Source organism: Glycine soja, chromosome 6, assembly GCF_004193775.1.
Source record: "Glycine soja cultivar W05 chromosome 6, ASM419377v2, whole genome shotgun sequence".
In the NCBI taxonomy this organism is placed as follows: Eukaryota; Viridiplantae; Streptophyta; class Magnoliopsida; order Fabales; family Fabaceae; genus Glycine; species Glycine soja.
This window is the reverse complement of record NC_041007.1, coordinates 14041824-14058687: the sequence shown is the minus strand read 5'-3', so window position 1 is coordinate 14058687 and position 16864 is coordinate 14041824. Positions and strand designations below refer to the sequence as shown.

At 30.0% G+C, this 16864-nt stretch overlaps 2 protein-coding genes across 5 annotated transcripts; one reads left to right on the top strand and one right to left on the bottom strand.

Moving 5' to 3' along the window:
- Window positions 1-1133: 1133 nt before the first annotated feature.
- On the bottom strand, window positions 1134-2262 carry LOC114414043. The gene is made up of 2 exons (XM_028378412.1): window positions 2176-2262; window positions 1134-2051 (listed from the first exon to the last, which is right to left on the bottom strand). Exons 1-2 carry the CDS (start codon window positions 2246-2248, stop codon window positions 1480-1482), a joined length of 645 nt encoding a protein of 214 aa, XP_028234213.1. The 5' UTR covers window positions 2249-2262; the 3' UTR covers window positions 1134-1479.
- Window positions 2263-11617: 9355 nt separating this feature from the next.
- Window positions 11618-14848, top strand: LOC114416101 (protein TAPETUM DETERMINANT 1-like). Of its 4 annotated transcripts, none has more exons than XM_028380982.1 (4): window positions 11618-11924; window positions 12574-12772; window positions 12930-13034; window positions 13955-14848. In XM_028380982.1, the coding sequence occupies exons 2-4, from the start codon at window positions 12691-12693 to the stop codon at window positions 14302-14304; spliced, it is 537 nt and encodes a 178-aa protein (XP_028236783.1). In that variant the 5' UTR covers window positions 11618-11924; window positions 12574-12690; the 3' UTR covers window positions 14305-14848. The 4 variants fall into 4 exon arrangements, with proteins under 4 accessions (XP_028236783.1, XP_028236782.1, XP_028236780.1 ...); XM_028380981.1 differs by having other exon boundaries at window positions 11618-12105; XM_028380979.1 differs by having other exon boundaries at window positions 11618-12292.
- The last annotated feature ends 2016 nt before the right edge of the window (window positions 14849-16864 follow it).

The following is a 16864-nucleotide window of genomic DNA, read 5'->3' as shown; positions in this document are numbered from 1 at the left end:
TTAAAATCAATAGCAGTCGTATATGATAGTTTATCATTTAATTATCATAAATTATCATACATGATAAATTTGTTGATTTTTATAATAATTATCTAAGAAATTATATTAGAGATAATTTATGATTAAATAATAGTATTTTTATTTTGTCAACATAATTAAATGAAAGCATAAAATTGTTTTATAACATTGTGAATGCATGAACATTAAACACTAAGTAATATTAATTAATAATAAGTTTTAATTATATAATATAAATATTAATTTTGTGCATTCACGTGTATAAGTCATGAATTGAGAAAAATGTTTCTTTAAAAGTGTGAAGATAGGATTAGAATCATGATCAATAGAAAAACATAATCTTTTATCATTACACATAATTCTTCCTAAAATGATAATATTTTATTATTTTTTAAAATATTTATATGTGATTTAACAATAATATTTTTTTATTTATATTAAGATATTCTTATTATTTATTATAATAATATTTTCATTTACATTTAAATTTATTTAAGCAGGTATATAATTTTTTAAGAAAATTAAATTATATAGTAAATATATGTAATTAAATAAAATGACAATATTGTTTTTAAAATAATATTTATATATGTAACTTATTGATAGTATTTTTCTTATTTATATTACAATAAATAACAAGAATATTTTAATACAGCTAAAAAATATATCACTAAATCACAAACATTATTTTAAAAAATAAATATAATATATAAAATAAAAATAAAACTTATATATATATATATATATTCTAATTTATGTTAAAATAGAATTTAATCTTATATATTATATCTTAAAAGATAATATATGAGATTATAAAAATATAATAAATTAAAAAAGAATAAAATTTAAAATTTAAATTATTTTTACATAAAATTTATATTAATATTATATTTTACCCAAAATATTATTTAAATGAATACTTAAATATAATGGTAAAAGAAGGTGTTTCTCGTATCATCATTATAATAAAATGATTCTCATTTGAAATTATTAATGCCACTAGTCTAGCAGCCTTTCATTCAAACATATCTTTCAAATTTTTAAAAGGTGGATCATGTTTCAGAGGCTGATGTGGTCCCGAGACCATGATTGGATCATGTAACAAAAATCCATGATATATATATTTAGGAAATATGAGCGATGCAATGATATTAGATACACATGTGTAAATAAATAATCTTCTGTCCCTGCTGCAGGTCTTCACCCTCTCTTGCTTGTTGATGATTTAGGAACTGAGTATCTTACTACTCTTTTATTTTCTTCTTTTTCTCCCTTACTGTTTATTGATTTTCAATTCAACATATAAAAATCTTCGCAACAAACTAAAAAAGGCTAACAAATTTATTGCATTCTTTAGGTGCATGATGCATGTGAATATTTCACGTTGGATTTACAAGCCAGAAATATTCTACAACAGTGTATAAAAAAATATACACATTAATTACGAACTTACAAGATATACTAATGGAATCGGTTTATTCTGAGCAATTCCGAATCCATAACGCTGCATGACCCATGACCCTTGTTCATGTGACAAAGAAGACGTGAAGGGCTGCGAAGAACGAAAAAAGGAAAAACCTTAGCCATGGTAGTGAAGCTTCTTCGAGAACCATGGAAAATGATGTTATTATTATTATTATGATTCTCTTCTCCATCCATCTCAGCCAACACTTTGTAGAACAAATCAACGTTGCAAGGAAGCCAAATGGGGCCATCACTCTCGAACCCATATTCATGTTCTGCTTCTTCTAGCAGCATCTGAAAGAGTGGGTGGTTAACGTATTTGGTCTTCACAACGAACCTTTTTCTCTCTGGTCCAACATGCACTGAAAAACAACCATGAGGGGCTATTTGACTATTCTTTTTCTTCTTCTTCTCATGATGATGATGATCATCATTCTCTGACAGTGATTTTAGTTTCAAGTGTGGCCTTGAAGTTAATCGGCAACGCTCCCACGCCTTGAAAATCATGTTTTGCTTCCACTTTCCCTTTGCAAGGTCCATTAGTATTCTTGACAAATCCTGCAATAACCCTATTTGGAAACTTAGACAGATAGTTATTATATGAGAAAATAATAAAACACATGTATATATATTTAACCAAGGTCTAGTGGAGTTTTATTTAGCAGTTTGTTTGAGTTGTTATAAACCTAATACCTGTTTGATTCCTAAGAAAAGAAAATATATATACAAGAAATATAGAAGGTATGGAATTAGATATGCATGCCATCCAATAAGGTGTTTATGAAGATAATGGTTGAATTTATATGGTGTTATTATCTCTTCTCTGATCTTGGTCATCTATGGGTAGAGTATCGAAAAAGATGGCTCGGGCCACTGTGGAGTGTGCACATAATGTATAAACGGTCGTTGGTGTTTGGCACTTTGTCAATGCCGTAAATTTTGAAAAGGGAATTAAACACCAAAGTCAATTTATTTGGGTTTTTCTGCAAACAGCTGCACAAGATGCCAACTATAAAAGAATAGAAATTCTATTAGTTTATTGCAAAAAATATGAAAACTGAAGAAATATGTGGAGCCTAATTGCTTTTATAAACTGCAGTTTTTTCAAGTTCTTTTTTTCGGTGGAACCCTTGTAAGTTGTTTTTAAAGTGCAAATGATGGTATCCGAAGTCAATATATATATTATAACAAAAGAAAATCCTCAAATTCTTATTTTCTATCTGGATAATTAGATATTGATTAATTATGATGGATTTTGGATATAACATAATCTTAGTATTCAAATCAATTTTTAGGGACAATATAATTTGAAGGAAAAATAATTTGTAGATGTGAAATTGGGTTAAAGAGGAAAAAGGTAAGTTATTTTTAAGTGAAAGTTGATGTTTTGGTTGGTGAGTATTGATGAATGTTTAAAACTATTTTATTTGATTTAATTTATGAATACTAAAGTATAAAATGAGAAATTAACCATTTTATGTGAAAAAATTAACAAAAGAATCAATTTTACTTAATTTTAATAAAAAAATTAAAAATAACTACACATAATTCAGATTGTATGTCCCAGACAAAAATATAATGCAAACATTTTTGTTCTCTTACCTTGAATGTGAATGCTAATACCTTTTATTCTTTTAAGGATGTTAGTTTTGTATGCATGAGTCACAGAGTCAAAACCTCCAGCAACTTGTATATTGTATAAGTGCAATTTCGGTCAACGGTCCTTTTGCAAGCGATACACGAATGGCTACCAATGGAATTGAACTAATCGCACACACCACTGAGTGCAATTTTTCTAACGCTGCATGTAATCGGAAGATGCGTCTAGAAAAAACACAAATATATATATATATATATATATATATATATATATAAATAAAGTAAATTTGACTAAAAAAATTTAAATTCTATATTTTTTTAAAGGCTAAAAGTAGAATAATGTTAATGAAAAAGGAGCATGAGTACAAGATGTATCCATACCAAAATGCACCAAATCTCTCTAGCTCGCTCTCTCTCTCTTTATATATATATATATATATATATATATATATATATATATATATATATATATATATATATATATATATATATATATATTAAATATAATATATAATTAATTTAACAAAATTATTAAATATAAGACATTTCTTAAGTTTATTATTGAATATATAAGGACAGATTATGTATCAAATGAGAATTCATTCTATTGTAAGAGGGAAGAATTGTAAATATAAATTAAACTATTAAACTATATTTAAATAATTAATACTAAAAGAAAAATACACGTGACTTCTTTAAACAATCATGTGACCGCTAAATGACTAAATAACATTAAATTTTGATATTCTCATATATGCTTATATTCCTTGTGGTGTGATCGGTGACAATTCAATTGATACGTGATTGTGATTTTAGATCCTGGGAATTCAATTTGTGGGAAATTGGGATTTAATTGTCAGTATGAATTCTTCAATTCATTTATTCAAAGAGTATGAACCAATGTAATGGCTATATGAATTCTGAACTTTCAGTCTATATTATCAGCTTATATATCATGACTATTAACGAGATCGGAAAAGTATATTCAGCCGGCCTAGTGATTGTCGAGAGAGGAACTGAGCAATTAGAAAAGAAAAATAATATTTGGCTTCAATTTGGATAAATCAATTAATCATTTGGAAGAACAAATTACTAATTTCAATTGACTTCAATCAACGTAGGTGAATTAATAAATTGAATTAGCGTGGTTAGGACAAAACCTTTACATTGAATTACGTGAGTGTTGAATTGGGGAATATAGAGAAATTGTTGTGATAGCCTAATAGGGTTCTAAACGATGATACTTCAGATCACGTGTGTTTGTGTTTTTCTTTTTCTTTTTAGCTGAGACATTTGTAGCCATTGGATTAATTAATTAATTTTAATGGATGAATGAAATTTAGTGTAAATTTTTTTATTTACACACATATATGAGATGTTTCAAATGAGAAATAAGAAAAATTTATTTTAAATCGGATTATAATTAAAAAGAATCAAAGAAATTAAGGGCTGACATTAAAGATTGGGATTTTTAATCTCCTTTAATCCTTTTAATTACAATTTGACTGTTAAAATTAATTTTTCTCATTTTTTATTTTAAATTTTTTTCATTTGAAACATCTCCTATATGTATATATAAAATAATTCCATAAAATAAACATATTTACTTTAAAGAGTTGATATAATGATAAAAGATTTTTATGCGTGATTTTTAACTTAGGACAAAAAAAATTACCGACAAAAAATTATCAAGAGAATTTCAGTTACCAAATTGTTGCTAAGACTTAAAAAAGTATAAGTCTTTTGCTAAGCCAGAGTGTCTGTATCGTTAAAAGGCAAAACAGGGATTTTAATGACATTTTCTAGGAACGTCAAATATCAAAAGTATAAGTCTCATGACATGTAAGCAAGACTACAAAAAGACTACTTCTAACAGTTACTACGGCTTTGTTAAAAGAATTTTTATGATGACTTCATATCTTCTTATTATATGTTGATAACATGCTTATTGTTAAGAAAATATTTTTAGGATTAACCTGTTGAAGAAGCATTTGGACAAGTCTTTTTCATGAAAAACATGTGTTAGCTGTTAAACAATTTCTTAATATAAGAATTATGAGTAGGAGATTACCTTGGGGAAGAGAATGAGAAGAAAGTAAGAGATTTGAACTAGCAATCCAGGAGAATAGTGTAGGAGATGAAGAAATCATGTTTGGAAGTTGGCATAGAAATGGTGTCTTTGGTTGGGGGAGAGGGTGCTTTGGCCAACTAAAACTAAAGGGAGTTTTGAAATAATTATGCTTGCTGGCATAATTAGTTATTAATTATTGTTTTAGTAATTTGTTAGTTTCTATTTGATTTAGGATCTCTAACTGCCATAAAATTTGATATGGGAAATTAATTTGTTTTTGTTTGACACATGGTGGCTGCTCCTATTCACTGGTGGTGAGTGAAATCTTTAATTTCAGGGACGACCTCGTGATAATGTACCTTGTTTTGTAGAGAGATCTCCTAATTGTGTTCCAGAATTTCATCTGGGTCAAATATGAAATATTCTGTCACACATTGACATAAAAAAACCGTATTCACAATCAAATGTGAATCAATGGGAAAAGAATCCAAAAGATACCTGAATGGTCATAAGTTGGCTTCTTTGGAGGAAATATTAGGATAAAAATCTGAATAAGCATCACCAACTGCTAAGGATATTTAAGATAAAATTAATATTGTCTTACCTATCAAGCAAGCAAAGAGCATAGTCAGAAGACATCTCATGCTGATAAATCATTTGAAATCATCAGGTGGAAAAGTGATGCAGTATATCCAAGTCAAAAGTCATCAACTTGCTAGTTACCAACGGGAATTGCAACTTGAATAAGTGTTGATGATGCCTAAAGTCTGAAAGGACTGATTTGAAAATGCACTCCACTTTCATTAACTTTATCCTAATTTTATCAAGAGCAATGAATAAAGAAAGAGATTAATTAATTGAGAAGAGGAGGCTTTTTCAGATATCATCTCAAGCATAGCTTAGCTCTGTTTTTTTTTTTTTTTTTAATGATAAGGTCTGAAATTAACGAGTTTAGTGAAAAATTAAATTTTAATTTGTGTACAGCGATATTAGAATAATTAAGGAGTTTAACTATTGATTGAGTAGGATAATTAATGAGTTGATCTTAAATTTTTTAGTATCTATTTTTATTGTTATGACAAAAAAAAGTTTTGGAATAAATGGGTTTCATGATTAGATAGTGTATGGAATAAAAAGGTGGAAGGTATTAAAGTATAAATAATTTGGAAAGAAACTCTGAATGCTTTTGGACAATTTGGGCTTCTTGGATCCATATTACAAAGTGACGAGGAATTGATGGATAAGAATGTTACACAAGTTTGAGCAGATGACAGACAAATTATTATGTGAACATTAGGCTGTGTTTGATAGAACCTGAAAGAGAAAGGAAGGCAAAGTGCGGGGAAGAGCGCATTCTTCCGTCGTTTGGCAGCAGTGAGATAGCCTCGAAATATTCAAAATATCAGTGAGTTCTATGCTGCAGATTTTCTTCTCTAGAACGCCAAGAAATAAGTATTGTGCTTGCAGTGTTACGTAAATACCCCTCGGTCCCGTGTTTTTCTATTGTTTTTCGTCCGATTGCTTTTGGGTGTGCTTTTTTTTTTTTTGGGTAAAAATGTATTTTCCACCAAATTATTTTAATTTAAATATTATTTTTTTCTCCTATCAAACAACTCTTATTATTTTTCTTTATTTTTCATCTATTTTTTTCCTTCTCATATATCTACTTCCTCTCCTTTATTTCTTCTCCTTCTACCCAACACACTCCTAGTCATTTGTCTTTATGTTGGAATATGTTAAATCCATTTATATATTTCTTGATTACTGCATATTAATAAGCTTCAATTGATATATGCGCACATATAAAAAGTTCGTCTGAACAAATATTTTTTAATAATTTCTAATGTTTTTTTTAAACTTTACTTCAAGTTATATTTTAAAAAAGTGAGCTTTTAGTTTTTTCAATATTTTTTATTTTAATCTTTAATAAATTTATTAAATTTTTTAATTATTATTTTAAATAAATCATAATTTTATTATTTTTTATGTGATTTTATATTTTTTAATTGCTTCAATGGTTAGTTTTATTTAACATTTAAAATTTGATAAATTAATTTTTTAATTTCTAACGGTCAACTTTCAACTTTTAACTTTAAGTTAAATTTTTAACTTTTAATTAATTTTATCAAACATAAATTAAGTGTAGAGTTATCTTGAGCTTAGATAAGAGACAACAATCTAGAATCAAGGAGCAAGGGATTAAAAAAGTTAGATAAGATTGAAGAAAAAAAAAATCAATTCATTTGCATATTTATCTTCTTAACTAATAACATGAATAATTTACAATAAGTTTGTAAAACTTAATGATTTTAAACTTTTGATTTTGTAGTATTTTTAATTTTTCATCTAACAAATTATTCAATTGTAATTGTCACAGTATTTTTTTGTTTTTTCTTAGTTATATAGTAAAAAGTTTGATAATTATGCAGTAAAAAAAGTTCAATTATTAATCATCGTTATTATATGAATTTATTGGTTACTCTATCATATCTCTGTATTCTTAAAGGAAGAAAAAGATATTAGGATAAGATATAAAAATATAATTTATGCATTTACTAAAAAAAAAGTATTCTCTTATCACCTAATTTTAATGTTATCATAAGTGATTTTTCATCCTAGAATCTTTGAAGAAACCACTTTTATGATAATCTATGACAGGAATAAAGTTAACTTTAAATATTTTATCTCTATATTTTTTTAACTCAAACATGTCTTGTCTTTACGAAAATAGGGACAGAGAGCGCCAAATACATTATCTACTTGTTCTATTGTTATACCTAATACTTAAATAATAATAAAAAATTAGAATGCAAAGTCTTATTAAACACTAGTGCAATTAGTAATCAAACACAATAAAGTATTATTAAAAGTAAAAGAGTAAATTGTACTAACATCCTATCCTTTGAGATTTCTTAAAATTATAAATTTTATGTTTTTTTAACATTTACAATAACTTCTCTTATAGGGATATACATAAAATATTTTTCAAATAATAAAAAGGTTAATGCAATGTATAAAAATAGTGTCAATATAATATATTTTTTTCAGGAGATAAAAAAAGAAATTTAATAAAACTTCATGAGATATTTGTCTAATTGAGTCAAAATAAAAGCAATCTTAACTTTCTAGCGACGGCCTATCTGTGGGTTAAACTTTAGTAAAATTAATATTAATAGAATTATTTTTTTAAGTAAGAATTAAAGACCGATACAAAAAAAAAATTATAATAATTAGCACATCTATTCAACTAATGAGCTAACTTTTTTTTCAATCGACAAAAGATAAATATAGTAAAAGATATAAGGGATGCTCAAAACCAATGCAGTTAAAAGCTCTATACCATCTATTAAAGGTTATAAAATATTTTACTATCCCAAAGTAAAATATCCTATAACCTCTTTGTTACATATAGCCTCCCCTGTTGCAAAACTTTTTGGTTGATATAATTGATTCTGAAGTGTGTTGATGAATATAATCGAGTTATATATTTATCAAAACTTATTAATAAAAGCATATTTATAATACTATAATAAGTATTTTTTATGGTATAAAAAATAATCTTTTTACTTGAGAAAAAAAATGGAGATTAATTCCCCAAAGCTAATGAGGAAACTTGGAAAAGGAATCCGAAAAGCTTTTGGAGGGGTGGGAACTAGGAAGTTCCCTGCAGTGCAAATGATCTTTAAGAAGGAACTACTGCTGGGATGTGTTCACTGTTCATCGTTAGGGCGAATGTCAATAAACAATGAAAGACCCATGGTTAGGTTAACAAGCATTCGATTGTAATCAATTGTTTTGAGAAAGCATATTCATGGCGCAACATTGGTGCCATTTCTCTTGATTTCAAGTGGAGTGAGTGAACTTGGGACCCGGTGATTCTTATTGAGGTTCACTATGTCACTCCAATTGGAAACACTACATTGTGGAAGTCACTTTCATGTCTGTTAGGTTTCAAACTTGGAGGGTGGAGCCCTCTCCTCTCAACCCAAAACTCTAAGCAAGAGCCATAACATAAATGGGAATTTTTCATACAATATTTGCATGTTCTAATTTTCAAATTTCTTCAATTAATGCAACATGTATTAATTTTATCGAAAACGATGCACATATGCCTTTAGAGTTTAGACACCACACATAAGGGGAGCCACATAGAGTAAAGAGGGGGGGAAAAATAATGATAGATAAAAAAAAGGTTGTGTCAATATGTAAGGTTGTTAGGCAGCATAAAGAATAATTAATATAATAAAAAAAACAAAATACAAATGTGCCTTGACTGGAAGAAAATCTTACATATTTCATCCAAGTGTATTGCACATATGGACGCATGTAACAGAATTTTAATTTATGCTATTTTTTAAATTAGATGGACGATGTTATTGGAGTATGCAAGAACATCTCGTAGTCATGTTATGTGATGGACCATGAAGGTATATAGATTATTTATATTTTAGGACATAAGACGGTGTTTTAAACGAGTGTTTTGAGAGAAGGGTAAACGGAAAATGTACTCTTGGTAGGCATTAGAAGAGGCATGTATAATACCGAGTGGTACTATTGGGAGAGGAATATGAGGAATTACGTAATTAATGTTGGTAGGTATTAGCTAGTGTCTAAGACTCTAAGTCATTCTCAACTATAGTACTGTTATGGTAGAATTTGCATCAGAGTGCCCTTCTACTAGGTTTGAATTGGTTTAGTAAAATCTTTTTATATACTATTTATGGCATTGAGATTACTGGTGGTGATGATTGATGCACATTTGTGTTATGATCTCAATGTAAGTTCACTACAAAAAGAAAGAACAGAAATGAGCATTGCCCCATAATGTAATACTATAATCATGTGATAATTGCAAAATGTAAAGATACTTTTCTCCGGCAACCATGATAATTTACGAAATAAAAAAATGACAAAGTTCAGCTGTCATCTTTCCTCCCTGGTAGGTCATGACATTAATTGGCACCGCTTATCAATTACGAAATGATGTCTTCTCAATATTTTCTCCACCTGATATTATCTATTTTTAAAAAAATGATTACATACTTTTCTAAAATTTCTTTTTTTCTTACAAATGTATTATAATAAATTACAAATTAATGCAAAAAGTAATTAATGTTTTCTTAATATCAAATGTATTTTATTATTAAATTGTATAAATACATCCTTTTTATGCTACTATAAAATATAATTAAATAATAAGAACATATTAAGAAAATATAATGTTATTGAAATTCAGGCCCAGTCCAAAATGGCAAAATGGGGTCAGGTTTCTGGCTGTATAGCATTTTATGCATGTACGTGCACACAAACAAACAGAATATGTCCGCTTGCGTACGTAAAAAACACGACTCTTGGATTGACTGGAATTCGGATCATTAATTCACCTCAATTCTGGTTGGACCGCGTTAACTTCACTCTCCTTTTTAAATACACTACTTTACAATATTCTCCTTGTTTGTTATCTCTCATTATAAAATAACACTTGAGAATATATATATTTTGTTCAATTCTGAAATGTGTCTTAAGAGAATATATATATTTTGTTCAATTCTGAAATGTGTCTTAAGAGAATATTGATAATAAAATAACATAATACTAGCGCGACATAATTTTCTTTTCTAAGAAGGAATGTAACTAAGCAATGCTTATGTGACGTGATTCCCAAAAGAGAATCAAGGGACGTTACATTACATGGCAGCGAAATTATCTTGCCTAGCCAAAGACCGCAATTGGATTTTGGAAGGTAGATCGGTATTCTCTTTCCACATCTAATCTTAATAACACGTAATGATTGGTGTAAATTCTTATTAAGCATTTGGTTAAAAATACAAAAAGGAAAAAGATCTTATAGTAATAGAAAAAAAAGCTAATGTTGACAAAAATATAAAGATATGGGATTATTATTTGTAAAATTTGTTAATTAAATTTTTAAGAATTGTTTAAATTATGAATTAATTAAATTAGGAAAAACTATATATAAATCATGTGAAACAGTAAAACCCGTCTAAGAAGTCAGGGAGAAAGCAAAAGGTACTAGACCGGAGATGGCCCAAATATAACTTATGTTTAAATGGGTGAAATTCAATGAATACATCATTTTACTAATTATGTAAAGTTCTTCTGTAAACCATTCTTTATTCAACAGAAAAAAATGTAAACCATTATTTTTAATCTAAATTACACCTTTAATATTTTAATGATTTAATTATCCATTTTAGTTCTTAGTGAATTTTTTAGTTTTAACAATAGAAAGTAAAATAAATAAATTTAAAAATTAGAAAAACTAAATCGATAATTAGATTGAAACAATGTGAGATTTTTCCTACACCTAGAAAAGTTATGAATGAGATGGCCCGGTGAGATTATTGGAGAAACACCTGGGATAGAAGAAAGGCATTTAGTTTGTTTCTTTCTGAGAGGTGAATGAAGGAGAAGGAGGGATATGTATAATATAGTAGCTAGGTAGCTGCTAATGATTAAGAAAGGAGAATGAGAATGATAATAATCATATCATAGAGTGATATCCCAGGACCAGGGTTAAGAACCCCACGTGCAAATGCAATGACTAACTCTAACCATGGTTCACTCAACCCAAGTCCTCCAAACCCAGCTAGCGCAGCGACACTGACATGTAGACCGTATGCATAAAACCTCCCCGACACAGAAAAAGGCATAAACACAGCGTCTCCGCAGAATATATCCACGCCTTCCATTTACAACACCAACAAAAAACAAAAGCGACCAAAACCTACTCACCACCACCACTGTAACAGTAAGTAGTTACTATTCTCTCTCTCTTCTCTCTAGTGTGTGTGAGCCTGGTCTGCCATATATAGGGAAAAAATACCTAATGTTTAGTGTTACCTCATAAATGCGTTTCAACTTTCTTTTGACGATTCTCTGCCACCTTGGTCGCTTCACACCCAAACCCTACAACCACGCAGTAAATCACAGTAAATTCCTCTTCCTCTTTTCCTTTTTACTGTTCCCTCTCCTCACTCGTCTTTCCCTTAAAACGCAAACGACACGGTTACCGGTGAAGAACACAACAGAAATGCATGGAGCAATGCAATGCAATGCAATGAATGATTGTCGTTTTCATTTTCGCTTTGATCGCGAACAAACCGTGTGTGTGATGATGTAGGTTTAGATACTCTAGCTAGCTAGCTGGCTTTTGATTGAATAATAGGAATAAGAATGAAATGAAATGAATGCTTGGTTTAATCGTTTTTCTCTTTTTAGGTCTCACACTCTCACCTTAGCCCCGTGACACTGACTTCATTTTCCCTTTCTTCTTTCGTCTTTTTCTCGAATCGACGGCTATTCGTGCCTCGTTGACTCCTTTCTTCACATGATGTGATGTCTTTATATGAATGTGACCCTTCCTTTTTCTTCTTCTTCTTCTTCTTCTTCTTCTGCAGATCTGTGAAAACTAAAAAGACTCCTCTCTTTTTTCTCTCCTTCACCTCTTCCATGCCGTGACTGCTTAGATACTTCCAACCTCCAACTTCCCAACGACGAGCCGTCTTGTTAGTTTCATGGAACCGCGTTCGGTTCGGCGAATCGTCGTCTTCGTAACCGTAACCGTCTTCTCCCTCGCACTCCTTGCCGTTTTGACAGGTGCGTGTCGTTCACTTACAGTATGTGTTCGTTTCATTTTCTTTGTACAGCAATAGGTGCATTAATTAATGTTATGCGAATGATTGTTAATAATTTCTTTAATTGTTGTCTTTTTTTTTTTTTTTGTTCTTCCTTGTGTTGTTAATCGCGTTTGTAGGTTTTGGTGGTGGTGGGACTCTTACCGTAGCCATGGCGGTGTCCGTGACGCGTGGTTCGGAGAAAGGAACCATCGCTAGTTCGCATCGCAAACTTCTTACTAGTGGTAATTTATTTTTGTTAATTTTCATTTGTAGTGGTAAATTGTTTTTGTTAATTTTCATTATTAATTTGTGAGCAATTACATGGTTCTTATCATTGGAGAACGATTTTGTGTTCCTCTTTTGAGGTTGCCCCCTTTGTCTTGTTTTGTTTTCTTGAGATTATGCCTTTGCCGTATTTCTTTGTATGTTTTCTCTGAATGGGAAATGACCGCTCAAGATCCTGTAATCTAATCATATCATAAGGCGGTGTAACTAAAAAATTTACCCATTAAATTGCAATTTCACTTCAAATTTGGTCACCACAGGATGCTCTTCTTTTCCTCAAGATCGTCAATTTTATTTTTACGCCATGGTTAGATCAGATTACACAAAAGAAAGGACAAATAAATTACTGATAATACTAATAGTGTATTTTTGTTATTCAGTTCATGAGAAAGGAGAAAAAAAAAAGTTCAATTCTAAAATTTTTTTTTTTTGTCCTTTTTATTGTCCATTTAATAGATTATTTTTATTTTTTTTTCTTTCATACTTTTTCTTCTTTTTAACTCCACTATAGGGTTGAAAATAATACTTGGCTAGCTAGTAGCTAGCTAGCACTAGCCTTTCGAATAATGGGCTTTTCACCCCGGTTGAACTTGAAAGTTGCTTTTGAGCTTGTGTAGGGTATTGGTTTTTGGGTTGTGCCTTTGTGGAATGTTTCACTTTTTGTATCTTTTTCGTTCATTATAAAAACCCCTCAATAAAAATAATAATAATAAGGTTTTGTCTCGGTGTGTGTTCCTGCACCGATGGACGGGTTCTTTCTGTTGATCTTGTTTCCTGGTGTCTTATATAGCAGCCTGTCATTTTCCTTGTACTATCACATAATAAATCAATATGTAGAATTTTGAAAGGACGATTTTGTATGAAAATTTTGGTGCAGACAATGGAAATGAAAGAGTTGAACCGAACCGAATATGGGGTGAGAAATGCAGCAAGTCTGATATAGTGATCAACCAAGGCCCCACAGCACCTCTTCCAAGTGGCATTCCAACCTACACAGTAGAGATAATGAATATGTGTGTCAGTGGTTGCGACATCTCTAAAATACACCTCAGATGCGGCTGGTTCAGCTCTGCACGCCTCATCAACCCCAAGCTCTTCAAGCGCCTCCGTTACAACGACTGTCTTGTCAATGATGGCAGGCCCTTGATCAACGGTGCCACCATTTCCTTCCAATATGCCAACACCTTCCTCTACCCTCTCTCAGTTTCCTCTGTTGTCTGTGTCTGAATTCTGAAAAATCATGATGACACCCTTAATTCTTTTGACTTGTATATACACATATTACTATAATATAGGTGTATATGATATGAGGGCATCTATCACTTGTGCACGTGATGGGTCTACATTTGAAATTTGATCAGCAGGGGAATGGGAATCTGTTTAAATTTTTTGATAGAAAGGAAATTGGCAGGAGTGAGGACATGGCTACAAACAAACAAAACCCAATTTGCCTTTGCTGTTTTTTTGCTTATGTTTGTGGTTTTTGGGCATGATGATGAGATGATGATATGAAGACTACTACTACTACTTTAAAGTCATTTTCCAATTTCCCGTTTGTGTGAATTCATTAATTGAACTGCACAAGAATCAGCAGGTCTTACCTTACCACTGGCTATATATATAAAGTCATTGCATATATATTGCATTGAAGCATAGAGGATCTTTAAACGTTATTTTTCGTAGTACTGGTCCCCCACCCTTTGTTCGTTGAAGAATTGGATTATCAGGGAGGGGATTTATGAAGCATGTATAAGGTGTGATTGCGACCTCACCTCAGAATGTCCGTGATTTGTCATTATGTCAACCACCGAAATTTAGTTCCATTTCTTAACTCGGAACATTCATTCAATATTTCATCGTGATGACGCCTAAGACAAGGCCGAATATTAGGTTCCACCTTTTAATATTCACAGTTCAATTAATATTACATCAATAGTAGTAGTATTTCTTACCCATTTTATTAGAAAATAAGTATAAGTACTAAATATTAATTTTATATTATAATTTGTATTTCTTAATAAAAAAAATACTCTTAGAAAGTATTGATTTAAGATTATTAAATAAGTGCCATTGGTAGGAATTCGATACTTCTTTGTCTTTTTCGCCCGGGTGGGGTGGGGGTGGTAATGCCGTGGCGTGTTTTTGGCTTCCAAAAAGGATGTTAAAGTCATTGACCTATTAATTGTGATGATAATTCTGTCGCAGCATTAATTATTATAAAGAATCCAAGTTGGATATTTTCTTATTAATTTAATGTATGTTTCTAATGAAGTAGAGAGTTTTATATTAGTGTTTAATCAAATCAATCATATATTGCACGAGTACCTAGACGGAAATTTAGATATATCCCTAAACGCCTTTAACATAATGAAGCAAAAGTCATCCTGTTAAAATACTTAGGTATTTTTGTTCTTGTTGAATATCTAAATACGAAATATCGCAATATGCGAAAACCCTAAAAGTACTCAATACGCAAGTACTTATAGAAGCAGTTATCTACAATATTTGTCTGATCGACATGGTTGAATACTTGCCTTGGAGCATATCAACAACTTCAGAAGATCCACGCTTAAGGTATTCGGCCTAAACATCCTTAAAACTATATTTGAACATAACCAGTGCTTGACATAGTGTTCAAGTACTCGGCCAGGCGAGTATTCAACCTGATCGAGTATGTGATCACCCAAAGGAAGAAAACCACAGTTAAAAGTATTAAAACATAATTACTTTGTGTAAAGACTATTAAGGCTATTAAGAGAAACCTAAATGATAATTATTAGAACATTCATAATATGATAAGGAGGTACTAAGGTTCATAGGTGTGACCCATTAAAATATGTATAAATAGTTATACGAATGTCAAGGTAAAACATTGTTCATTAATATTAAATATGTATTTATTGTTCTGAGGCAATAATTTAATTTGAGCGTCCGAATATCTTTTGTAGGTATCTTCTCTCCATAGACCATCAAATACCAAATACTTAAAGGAGGAAGTCCCAAAGAAGAAGTAGGTCTAGAAAAAAGATTACCTATTTATCCTTGTATAAGTACAAATGATATGTTATTTTTTTAAGAGAATAGGAGGACACACAATTTTGTTTTTCTTTGAAAGAAGTATAATTTTTAAAGTTTTTTTGTGAGATCAACATGTAATATCTTTTATTTTAATTTTAATTTTAATTTAAGGAAAGGAATAGTTTTTACTTTGTGACTCAAATTGATTTACAGAGTTTTAAGGTCCTATAATTATTTTTAGAACTTTAAAAATGAATACGGGAATTCTAATAGTATCAAGCTAGTATTTTTATTTTGTAACTAGACTAGATAAAAAAATAAAAAACGAGATTCACAGTCCTGGAAACATAGTATATAAATGACAAAGAAAGCAGCATCTCTGTAGCTTGAATGTACGATTGGGCCTTAGGCCCCGGCTGTTTCTACATTGCACTACTGCAGTCTATTATTAATTGCTTGTATAAAAAATACAAACAAATAAAAATGAGAATTTATAAAGTATAAACCATTTCCCATTTTCCGTTGCTTACCTACCAATTTAAAAGGTAGAATTTGACACCTGGGGACAATTGAGGGAAAACACATCTACCTTTCCCTTCTTTTACCTGGGTTTGGTCGTGAGAAAAGAAAAGGAGAAAATGGAAGGAAATTGATAAGAAAAAAAAAAGAGAGAAATAAAATAAAAATATAGTGAAACTTAAGATTGTTTGATAGAAGTGGAAAAAAAATAGAATAAAAAAAACATTTGAATTAAAAAATTTAATTGGTA

Bases quoted from the DNA above. Each gene is read 5' to 3' on its own strand.
- LOC114414043 (XM_028378412.1), bottom strand. From the start codon at position 2,248: ATGGCATGCATATCTAATTCCATACCTTCTATATTTCTTGTATATATA. The intron at 2,052-2,175 runs GTATTAGGTTTA...GTTTCCAAATAG, and splicing joins TTTTCTTAGGAATCAAACAG to GGTTATTGCAGGATTTGTCA.
- LOC114416101 (XM_028380982.1), top strand. From the start codon at position 12,691: ATGGAACCGCGTTCGGTTCGGCGAATCGTCGTCTTCGTAACCGTAACC. The intron at 12,773-12,929 runs GTGCGTGTCGTT...TCGCGTTTGTAG, and splicing joins ACTCCTTGCCGTTTTGACAG to GTTTTGGTGGTGGTGGGACT. The intron at 13,035-13,954 runs GTAATTTATTTT...ATTTTGGTGCAG, and splicing joins TCGCAAACTTCTTACTAGTG to ACAATGGAAATGAAAGAGTT.